We start from the raw sequence: 12140 nt of genomic DNA, 5'->3' as shown, positions 1-12140 counted from the left end.
AATTTTTTTTCTCTGAATATTAAACATAAAAATTCTCAAGAAACAAATTTATATATTAAAACATCTTTTTGTTTCTATGATTATTTTACAATTCTCAGAGAAGTGTAAACTTCATTATTTTACATTTACAATTCCATTGATATATCAAACTTATATAAACAGTTTAAAAGACTTTATGTTATTCAATTACAAAGTTACGATCATATATACATTTTTTTCATTAATTAAAAATAACACTTATTATTTTATGTATTTATTTAATTTTTTTGTATGTCATCTGTTTAGATATCAACAAAAAACATATTATTTTCTCAATAATTCTACTAGAGCACATTTTTGAAAAAAGAAACATTATTTTTCTACCACATACATTTGATAACAATAGGACTTTCTTCTACATACTCACACAAAACCGAATGTAAGTAGCTTCAGTAAGCCTAAATGTTTTCTAAAATTTGTAACTCCCCTCTTGTATTAAAGAAGCATCCACAATTAAGAATTATTGATTTCTCTTTGTTTCACAGTGTTCGCCAACTTTTTAAATAATAAACCACATTTTATATTTTAGGATCATCACAATAAGATAATAGTTTCTAATAATTAATAATTATATACTCTACTAAAAGACACAATTTTTATACAATTTTCTTTAAAATAAGAAAATATGAAAAGGTATTTTTTACAGAAGCAATACTTGAACGTTTTTATTTAACATACAATATATATATTTAAAAATACATGCAAATGTATAAATTTTCATGAGAAGCAAAACATGTTTTCATACATCTGTCTTTTCCTCATCTGATTGCTTTTCATTCATCACAAACGAATTTGCAAGAATTCCACGAACTCCCAAGCCCTTTACTGCGAACACGGAGCCAGCGTAGGGAGTTTTCTTTCGCTGTTCGGCAGTTAAATTATGGCCCGCGGTAGTCACATACAGAATATCGAGAAGCGGACCACCAAAGGCGACACTAGTTACATTTTCAGCTGGAATCTTAACTTTTTTCAACAATTTTTGTGTTTTTGGATTCACGTGGATGACCTAGATAAAACATTTTCGTAGTTACTACATTTTAATATAATCTTCAGTAAATATTTCATACATTGCATATATGTATTTGATTAGTTGCCAAATTTATGTATATATTTTTCAGATCTCCGATAGAACATTTAATGATTGTTGAACAACAACAACTTTATCACATATAATATCATTTTCAAAAAGTGATAATAATTATCCTTTTTTGTGAAAAAATTTACTGTTTAGAGCTATGTATTAATATCACAGATAACAAGTCTTTCGTTGCACTTTAAATCCATAACCATATATATATACTTACATGGTGTCCCCCATACACTGCTATCCAAAGATTGCCATCTGTATCTATGGTCATTCCGTCAGGAACGCCTTCTATATTAATCTTATTCAAGTCAAATACAATCCTCTTATTAGCTAAAAATATAGAAACTGTAAGTACATACATAATTCTTGAAAAAAATTTCTCTTTTGAATATATATATATATTTAATACTTTAATATTTTTCATAATTATTTCAATTTTCGGTTACATAATTTAATTTGTGTCAAACATTTTTGTAATATAATTTATATTTGTACACTTTTCTATAATGTAATTTTAATTGGAAAATGTTATCAAGTCTTACAGATTGTCCCATTATTTGGATCATAATCGTATGCTGCAATCTGACGTGTAGGTGAATCAATATAATAGAAAGTATTGTCGTCGATATTCCATGCTAATCCGTTACTTATTGTAACAGGAGTTATTTCCTTTTTAGGTTTTAACGTATCGTTAATGAGATATAATGATCCCTGATTAGAAGTTACATCTCCATTAAGTTTTTCATTTCCCATGGTACCTATTGGTAATATAATTGATACATAGCGAATAATTACCACATAAAAAGAAATACATTTCTATTCATAATATATATATTTTCAATTTACCAATCCAGAATCTTCCAGATGAATCTACTTTTCCATCATTGACTCTTGTATCACTAAAAGAAGATTCAATAGAAGTCAATACTTTAAATGGCACCTTCTTTGAATCTTCACTTCCTTCCCAGGTGACAAGAATAAGATCTTTTCCAGAACCTGCTACGAGTTTATCAGACGTATCATCCACAGGTACAACAACACCAACAGGACCATGTTCTGAAGAAGTATTATTTAAGAAATCATACTATTATCTGATGTATAATAAATACAGTGAATTAGGTAATAGTGATATAAAAAAAAGTTCAATCTTACCTACATAGGCACTGGTTACAACACCTGTCGCAGTGTCCAGTCTACGTATGTACTGGTTAGATATATCAACAAAATACAACTTTTGAATCCGATGATCCCAATGAGGACCTTCAGAAAGGCCAAAAGGTTCCGTCACTTTCTCTACTCTCAGACGAGCTTCCCTATAAATAAATAATAATACATCGCATTCTATATCATGTCAAGCTTAAAAACTAATTATTTGCAGGAGATTTTATTCTTTATGTAATATGATATTTATGATTTTCATTTATTATCTCATCATCTTTTCTTTCTTAACTTCAATTAGCAATTTAATTTTGTAATATTCTCAATCATTTGAGTCAATGAAAATGTCTATTGTATAACATTAATATAAACGAAAGATTGTAGAGTGATTTTGATTGACATAACGCACATTAAATTTTTATAATACAAGCAAAATATATAAGAAAATAAAACAGGCGAGACTTGTTTTTTTTAATTGCATTTGCATCTGCATTGCTAAGAAATATACATTTAAAAAAAAAAGAGAAAAAGAAGAGGAAATGAAGAAAAATGCGCAGTTTTGAAAAAAATTAATCTGTGCCTATATTTCGTGCCGCAAGCACTTTTTACACTTTTCTACACTTTTATTTTCTCTTTCGCTTCTTTCTTATCGCGGAAAAAAGATGTAGAAAGCGCGCGAGTTACGTAAAAAATTGTTTACGTTGTCATTATGTGAGTCCCGTTTGAGAAACCGGTTGCGAAAGGAATCGAAAATCAAATTGTCGGTGAAAAAGCGACGAGCCGCAATTGGATGCGGACGAGCGAGTGTTTAGAATGACGAACAGCTGACGAATTATTTTAACTCGCGAGCAGTGCTAGACGGGGATAATTGCTCCGATTGCTCAAACAAAGTGTCGATTACTCCGATGATGACGGTACTGCGTACCAGAAAACACGGACACGGCTGTTTAATAAACGCTGATAAAGCTGTATGTACGATAAAACTGATATATATATATATATTATTTCAAATCGAAAGGTTATTGATAATCATATGCTTCGCGTTACATCACATTTCAAAGCTTCGTAAAAATACATTTATAAATAGCAGCAGTATACATTGTATATGCATCACAACATTTAAAAAAATTGTGAGAATTTCGTAATGCAAAATATTTTCCAAAGTTGAAAATCTTAGGAAAATAAATGAAGATATCGCTTAAAAATCGTATGTAATATACATATTAATACAATAATAATACTGTTAGTATAATTTAATTCTGTTTTTTTTTTTTTAATGGAATAGTATTTAAAAAATACAATAACATAATACTCTTTTTTTACATCAGATACAAAATATTTTAAGATGTTTCTTGCAATAATATATAGCAGTGACATTAAAAATATTAAATTTATAAATTACAGGATACAGATATATTATATAGAATATATGGACGTCATATATTATGCCTAGCAGATATAGCGAGATGTTAACATTTCTGATATGGAATATTGGGTATAAATAGCGGTGCTTCTGCAGGCAAAAGAAATAGGAAGCGGAAAAGAAAATGTGCAAAAAGAGATTATCTGTATCATCTCCTCTCTATTTGTCTGTTTCTATCAGATAAAAACAAAACTCGTAAAAATCATTCGAGGAAAATTACGAGCTTTCAAAGAGATTTTTCCAATATCAAGTAATGATTTGCGGATAATTGTCGCGGTGATATAGATTTTTGCAAAATTTATTTATTAAATTTATGATATGATAGCAATATAAATATTTTTTGATAATGTTTATCAAACACATATTGTTGTTAATAAGTTATAATTCAAGCAATTTGATTCAATCGACCTTTATAATCAAAGTTCAACTGATTATCGGCCCATCTTCCTTTTTCTCTCTAATTATCAGTTAAAAAAATAACAGATAACAGATTAACAGTTAAAAGATATAACAATTAAATTTTAGTTATCTATATTTATCTTATCGTAATTAATCTTCTGGAAATATTTTTGTCTATAACTAGTAATCTAGTAAACAATCTATAAACAGTAGTTTATACTTTGATAAGTAATTTTCTTTCAAACTTAGTTTTTCTTACAACTCATTTTTATCAGATAATTTTTGGATTTTGTTACTACACATACATACACACACAAACGTACACCACGACGCTATTGTATTATTTCTAGCGTTTAATCAAAAAATTTAAATATTTGCTTATACAAATTTGTTTCTGTTTTTCAATATTTTGTTATATTAGATGAAATAATTTAGTTTTGTTACATTAGATGAAATATTACTTTATATACGCGGCGCGTTATGTTGCGTGAGTCGACTTTTTTTATTAAAAATGCGTACGCGATGCATCGATTTATAGGAGCCATGTCCTTTCACTTACCCGCTATGAATGAGAACGACGAGAACGCACGTCAAGGACACGTATTTACAAATTGCACTTCTCATGATGTTCTATATATCTTATCGTACTGTTTAACTCAAAAGTATAATTCTCTCTCTTTCAGGATAAACTAAAAAGAGCGAGTTATACTTAAACGCACCGGCTTATATATATGGACATTCCCACCTTCACTGATTTGATCGAAACCTGCGAGGGGAGTTTCACTCTTTAACGACGAATACATTTTGGCGTTAGATAGTATCGTTTGACGTAAATTTATTGACATAAATTACTTTATCTCGCTTTTCTGACAATAATTCGCGAAACTAAATTGCGTGAATCGCGTAATTTAATGGCGCATGAAAATATAAAATAGTTTTTGACGCGATCGATATTACTTAAGATAATAATCTTTGATAAGAAAAGGTTACAGAGTAATCGGCTATGATGATTTATCGTAACATAAAAATATATATTACTCAATCTTCTGTCATTAATTGGAGGAAAAAATACTTTTGGAGAGAATGTTTATTTACTCTGTGTATATAGGCAATATATGATTTACAGTCGTACATGTTTTTCTTTATTCATATTTATAAATTGTTTTTACGTAGCGAACGATAACGGGATAAAATATATCTAAACGCATTCGTAAATATTATCGAATTACATGATGAAATATAAAATGCATTGTTTGTTTATAGATTTAGACAGGATAATATTAGATATTATCTCCAAAAAGGTTTAATTTTTGTCTAAGTATATTGCAATCTTATAAAATACATATATTGTAAAAAAAATCTCTATAAAATGTGGGAAAAGATAAATAAATCAAGAATAAATTTTGACGAAATTTAAAATTTTACACGATTTGTAAAGGATTATATAAAATATCAATAATATATTAATATAGGCAAGGATTATATAAAATATCAATAATATAATAATATAGGCAACAATATATTAATGCCGAAACAGTATTAATGTACATTCATATTAATGTACATTATTCATAAAAATATACAATTGTACGATCATATACAAATGCACAAACATTAAATTATACATACATTCGTGTAGATAAATAGAAGTAAGATAATGAAAGTGACAAATTAATCTATTGCAGTAAGTCATTAGTTCAATAGGTTTTTTGCATAAAATATGAATCCTTGACCGATATGTACGGATATTCAATCATGCGAACACTAGGAAGAAAGCAAAATTACGTAATTTTTACTGTGCAATAGTTTCGATAATACGCAAATTATTCTTATTTATTACTAACAACATTTATATTTCGTAGATAAGATTGCAATATCTAAAAACTAGTGCCTACACTAGTTTCTTAAAAATTTCAAAATGTTTAAATCATTTCTTAGTTTATTTTATTCATAATATTGCGATATTTCTAGAAATGCAGTACAAAAGCCCCAAATCTGGTGTGAAAATATTTTAATTCATGGCAATAACAATTTTAATGATATTTATATTTTAAGCACCTTTATGTATAAGTGAAATAGCGACATTTAAGTAAATAACTAGGCAAATGTTTACAACAGAGTTTAAGTTACGAGAGAGTTAAAAAAATATATAAATATAGGATAAATTTTTTATACATTCAAGAAAATCAGATTTTTAAAACATAAGATTTATATGTTTCTCAAAGGTGTATTCATATAGTTTGTTTTTATATTCAAGATCGTCTTTTAAATGATCTTAAGCTTTCATTTAATGAATGATATAGCATTTTAAGATAATCTTGAATATAAAAACGGAATATATGAATACGGATCTAAATGAAGATGGACCTCATCTTAATCACAAGCACAGCCTTTATATCTATAGCTAAATTTGGCGTTAAACATATAGCTTCAATTTTTCAACGCCTACCGGTATGCAACCCATCATATGTTGCTGCAAAATTGCGGCGATATCAGAGTGAAGTCGCGACTTTGACAATTGCAAACTCGTGTCAGTCGCGTCGATAGATGGACTTTCTTTTACACAAATCAAATGTAATATCAATAAAATATCAGTCTCAAATGTAATAAGATCTAATATGGCTCCGTTTGATCGATTATCTAAAAGTTATTTAGAAAATTTTGAACAATATATTATAGTTAAAAAAGAGTGAAGTAAAGAAAGAAGAACGTCTGATGTATGTAAATACAATTATATGAAGGCAGTCAAGTAATTTATATAAGTTAATACAATTTGAAATATATAATTTATATAATTTAGTATAATTTAAAACATTATGGCGTTTATTACACATCTCATTGCTATATTTGCCGCCGCTATGTCGCGCATGCGCGAAAAAGGAAGCCCATCTGTCATTCTTCTGACGTCAATTGCGCACAGCTGACGCGCGTGGCAGACTGCGCCATCTGACATCGACGATGACAGGCGCGTGGGACGAACGAGTGGAAACGTGCCGGCCAACATCATCAGGTCACGTGACACTGGCATATTGATACGTGTCGGCGTGGTGAGCCACGACTCTGCTACGCTTTGCCAGTCGAGCGTATACGCGGCCACATTTTCGTTCGTTTTATGACAGAGAAGGAGAGAGAGAAAGAGGGTATTCTCGTGGCTGTGTGATTCTCGTGATCCTGTGAGGGACGGTCATTCGATACGTAGTGCTAGTCGCTTCAACGTCAAGACAAGATGGGATGTGAGTAAATTCATCGTTTATCAGTCAAAAATATCTTCGCGTACTTTGCGTTTGCCGCAACCTCTCGCTCGTACGCGCGTAACCTCTCTCGCATCATATAACATATTGTTGGCGAAATTGCTCGACGTACGTGCGTTTCCGTCTGTAGTTATCTAAGTCGTCTTTTCTCTTTCTGCTTTCAGTCAAGTTTCTCGAGGTGATAAAACCGTTCTGCAGTATACTGCCGGAAATAGCGAAGCCACAACGAAAGGTAAGGCCGCGCGATCTATTTCTGTCTCTCTCTCGTATTTACAGTTTCATGTACCGTTTTTCCTAAATTCCTCGATTACCTGGTGTGTATGAAGTCTAAGATCGGACCAAATACCCTCTACCATCTGTTTATGACGCACGTCTATGACATTATAATACATAATACATAAAGTTATTCCTGATTTAATAAGAAAGAAAACCTTTCTCTGATATAAGCTCATTACAATTATCATTTTCCCACAGATCCAATTTAGGGAAAAAGTATTATGGACGGCGATCACATTGTTTATCTTTCTAGTATGTTGCCAGGTAAATTGATAAATCAAGTTATTGAAAGTTAATTTAAAGTTTTATAAATAAATGCTGCTATACATAATCTTGTTATTTTCAGATTCCATTATTTGGTATCATGTCTTCAGACAGTGCGGATCCATTTTATTGGATCCGTGTGATACTTGCGTCGAACAGAGGAACATTGATGGAATTGGGTATCTCGCCAATCGTTACCTCGGGTCTTATTATGCAACTGCTACATGGTGCAAAGATCATCGAAGTCGGTGATACACCAAAAGATAGGGCGTTATTCAACGGTGCACAGAAATGTAAGTATATTAGTTAAGTTTACTAAATTACTTTATTATTATTAAATTTAAATGTTAAAGTCATAAATATTATTTGTCTTTTTTTTTTACAGTGTTCGGCATGGTTATTACTGTTGGTCAAGCTATTGTTTATGTAATGACTGGAATGTATGGAGATCCAACTGAGATTGGAGCTGGAGTTTGTCTTTTGATTATTATCCAATTGTTTGTCGCTGGACTTATTGTATTATTATTGGATGAGCTTCTTCAGAAAGGATATGGATTAGGAAGCGGAATATCTCTTTTCATTGCTACTAATATTTGCGAGACTATTGTTTGGAAAGCATTCTCACCAGCAACAGTTAACACTGGTATGTTTTTATTCATTATCAAAAAAAGATCATATAATATATAGAAATATTGCTCTTGAAATATTTAAACTTTAATATACTATTTATTATATTAATAATAACTGATTAAAGTTATATATATATATATATTTTTTTTTTTCGCCACATACTTCCTGCTCCTGCCCCTCTCCCTCCCCCTCTTTATCTTTCCTTAACTTTTGTGATATGTAACTGTATCGAGAGCAAGGAGCTGCGTTTTTTCTTTTGCTATAATACATAAGCGAGAAAATAACCGACAACAAAGAGTGTGTGTGCGTGTGTGTGTGTGTGGTGCATTGCGCGGGTGCAATTATCGTTGAACTAAATATTTTTGTGTCGGATATATATATTTTTTTTTTTATATTTAATAGGTCGTGGTACGGAATTTGAAGGAGCTGTAATCGCTTTGTTCCACTTGCTGGCCACCAGACAAGACAAAGTCCGTGCTCTCCGAGAAGCATTTTATAGACAGAATCTTCCAAATCTGATGAACCTTCTCGCCACTATTCTAGTGTTTGCTATCGTTATTTACTTCCAAGTAAGTTGAAGAACATTGATATAATCTAATGAATGTTGTATTGTGCATGAATAGCTAAACTCGAAATTAAACCTATAATTTTTTGCTTATTAGATCGATTACTTTTATCATTAAACTATTCAAGGCATGTGCACCAATTTCTGATGTTTGGTTGCACATGTTTTATTGTGATGATTATATTCAATATTATATTTTAATCAAATCTGCCAGATATCGCGGTCAATACAGCAGCTATCCAATCAAACTATTTTACACCAGTAATATCCCGATCATCTTGCAATCAGCCTTGGTGTCCAATCTATACGTCATCTCTCAGATGTTAGCTGTTAAGTTCCAAGGAAATCTTATAGTAAATCTGTTGGGCGTTTGGTCGGATGTCGGTGGCGGTGGTCCCGCCAGATCGTATCCAGTCGGCGGATTATGTTATTACTTATCACCACCGGAATCAGTCGGCCACATCGTTCAAGATCCCGTTCATGCCGTACTCTATATTCTCTTCATGCTTGGCTCGTGCGCCTTCTTCTCCAAGACGTGGATCGAAGTTTCTGGAAGCTCGGCGAAGGATGTCAGTACAAATTTTTCACTAAAGGACAATATAAATCTTTTCGACATATTGTAAAAATCAATAATACTTATCGTTATCACTTACAGGTTGCTAAACAATTGAGAGAACAGCAGATGGTAATGCGAGGCCACAGAGACAATTCCATGATTCGCGAACTGAATCGGTATATTCCAACCGCCGCAGCATTTGGCGGATTGTGCATTGGAGCTCTCTCTGTGCTTGCGGATTTTCTGGGCGCGATTGGTTCCGGTACCGGTATCTTGCTCGCTGTCACCATTATATATCAATACTTCGAGATTTTTGTTAAGGAGCAAAGTGAAATGGGTGGCATGAGCACGTTACTTTTCTAAACTTAGTTCAACTATAGATTTGAAAAGTAAACTTTTTTTAATTCTGAAGAACTACATAATTTATTGTAAGATAAGAGAGTTTTGGTCGAATTGGCAGTTTTGTGTATATGTATGTGTGTGTGAAAGTGCATGTGTATATGTGTGTGTGTATGTCAAGCTCATGGATGTAGACATACTAACGCCAATCGAATTTCCCTCCCCCTTTTCGCCCGCGTTATAGATAAAGTCGCACATATTTAACTTACGATTGTATATTGTTGATTCTATGCTCAAAAGATTATAACGTGTCAGTGACTTTTCAAAAAGAAAAGAAAGTTACATGTACTTCTTTTGTAGGATATATTAATGTGATTATTGAGACACACGATATATTTTCGGATCTATCCAGAAAATAATACAACTATTTTATGTTACATTTATGAGATCTTGGTTTATGCATTATGAGACTGTACTCTTTATTTTTACATTAAACATTAATAATGCTACGCAAACTGTACACAAACCATTAGCCTGTTAAAGGCAAGAACATATTGACAGAGTGTAGAGAATAAGAACTCAGACATACAACAGTTAAAATGCTCGCAAAATACAAACGCGGAAGATATCTCGCAAGATATGACGCGATCAATAATATCTTTCGTACAATAAGCAGTATGTACATAGTAAGAAAATAATTGAATATTTCCAACATTTTTTACTAGCGTTTTTTGGGCTCTGCAACATGACAAAGAGCCGCGTGAAGACTCAATCGCATATATATATGAGTAAAATCGTGACGTTTATATTAATTGAACCAATATATGATTATGAATATAGTCATTTCAGTCAGGACGAGACACCCACCTAGGGTATTCGTACAGCAATTCGAACAGCGTTCGTTCATCTTGGGTACCATTCATTCCTGTATCGATAATAATACGAAGTAAGTTAATATTTGTTTTTCGTATATATATACATATATGTATTTAGGAGAAAAGAAGAGAATATGCTTTTATAAATATTAAAAACATATCTTTTTTTTTTCGTCTTCCTCGTTTCATCCCTCCTCAAACATTTTATCGCGTTTTGTCGACTATGTTACGCGTGATATCTCATTTTGTCATTCATTTAATGATATTGTCCCAAAGTCGCGTAAAATGAATTTCTATCCATTGTCATTAATCGAGAATAATACAACGCGCCTGATCGATTACGCCATTAAGAAAAAAAGATTCATGTATTGTGTAATATTATATATATAAAGCAGAATGTGTATACAAGAAACTCTAGTAAAAATTACTTCCTATTTTATACAATGCGTAATTGTGTCGTTTTCTACTTTATACGTAGAATTGTTATAAGAGATATATGAATTATAACTATTGTTATAGAATATCAATATGTATAACAGGAAGAAGAAAAAAAAACACTAAATATACTTATTGTCAATACATGAAGTTTTTGCGAAAATATTTAAACTTAATATTTATATATATACACACGTGTATATATATATAATCTTGAAAAACATGTTATATAAAATAATACAAATCTCGTGAGCCTCTTCTCATAAAATAGATGCATTTCGATAATATTTTCAGTCGGTGCACACATGCATTATTTTGATTTAGTATTATATCAAGTTTTACATTCATCATGTATATCAAATATTTATATACCGTTTTTTTCTTTTATATATATATATATGTGTCTATATGATAATACGGTTTCAAATTATAATTTAATGTTATTTCTATCAGGAGAATGCTATTTACAAGTGTGTCGTATAATTATACATGAATTAAAATCAATTTAAGTTTCCATTCGAGATGTATTCTGTTTCTCTTTTGCTTTCTCTCTCTGCATTTTACTTATTTTCATTTATCTTATAAAATAACGTCGAATATAGAGATCCTAAAGTGTGAATATTCGCCAACAATACTAAGCGGAGAGTATCTGTAAAGCGTGCATTGGGCGATGATGTATCGATATCCCTCCAAGCTATATTAGCGCCTTCGCTCCGCGTAAATAACGCAGGAGACGGTACGTTCTCGCGCATGTACGCCCATAGGCATTCCCTCATTATCGTATTTATCTGCAATGCAAATTGGAATCGTTTATCAAGTATATCTTACTGAAATAACCCCCCC

At 31.2% G+C, this 12140-nt stretch overlaps 3 protein-coding genes across 4 annotated transcripts in view; 1 reads left to right on the top strand and 2 right to left on the bottom strand.

The window, feature by feature from the left end:
- Positions 1-675: 675 nt before the first annotated feature.
- On the bottom strand, positions 676-4836 carry LOC115238717 (regucalcin-like). Of its 2 annotated transcripts, none has more exons than XM_029812762.1 (6): positions 4666-4836; positions 2279-2439; positions 1973-2182; positions 1669-1884; positions 1344-1456; positions 676-1045 (listed from the first exon to the last, which is right to left on the bottom strand). In XM_029812762.1, the coding sequence occupies exons 1-6, from the start codon at positions 4728-4730 to the stop codon at positions 779-781; spliced, it is 1032 nt and encodes a 343-aa protein (XP_029668622.1). In that variant the 5' UTR covers positions 4731-4836; the 3' UTR covers positions 676-778. The 2 variants fall into 2 exon arrangements, with proteins under 2 accessions (XP_029668622.1, XP_029668623.1); XM_029812763.1 differs by lacking the exon at positions 4666-4836 and adding an exon at positions 2985-3184.
- Positions 4837-7090: 2254 nt separating this feature from the next.
- On the top strand, positions 7091-11301 carry LOC115238723 (protein transport protein Sec61 subunit alpha). Its single transcript, XM_029812771.1, has 8 exons — positions 7091-7339; positions 7522-7589; positions 7832-7897; positions 7980-8190; positions 8283-8540; positions 8930-9097; positions 9273-9661; positions 9748-11301. Exons 1-8 carry the CDS (start codon positions 7333-7335, stop codon positions 10009-10011), a joined length of 1431 nt encoding a protein of 476 aa, XP_029668631.1. The 5' UTR covers positions 7091-7332; the 3' UTR covers positions 10012-11301.
- Positions 10447-12140, bottom strand: part of LOC115238714 (integrator complex subunit 5) — a 5356-nt gene continuing 3662 nt past the window's right edge. The window contains exon 11 of the mRNA XM_029812755.1: positions 10447-12085. Within this exon, the coding sequence (XP_029668615.1) occupies positions 11858-12085 (228 nt within the window). The 3' untranslated portion in view covers positions 10447-11857. The remainder of the gene's footprint in view (positions 12086-12140) is intronic.

The sequence above is a fragment of the Formica exsecta genome, unplaced genomic scaffold, assembly GCF_003651465.1.
Source record: "Formica exsecta isolate Colony F162 unplaced genomic scaffold, ASM365146v1 scaffold353, whole genome shotgun sequence".
NCBI classification, from domain to species: domain Eukaryota; kingdom Metazoa; phylum Arthropoda; class Insecta; order Hymenoptera; family Formicidae; genus Formica; species Formica exsecta.
Note: the sequence above shows the minus strand (reverse complement) of the source record. Positions and strands in the feature narration are given on the sequence as shown.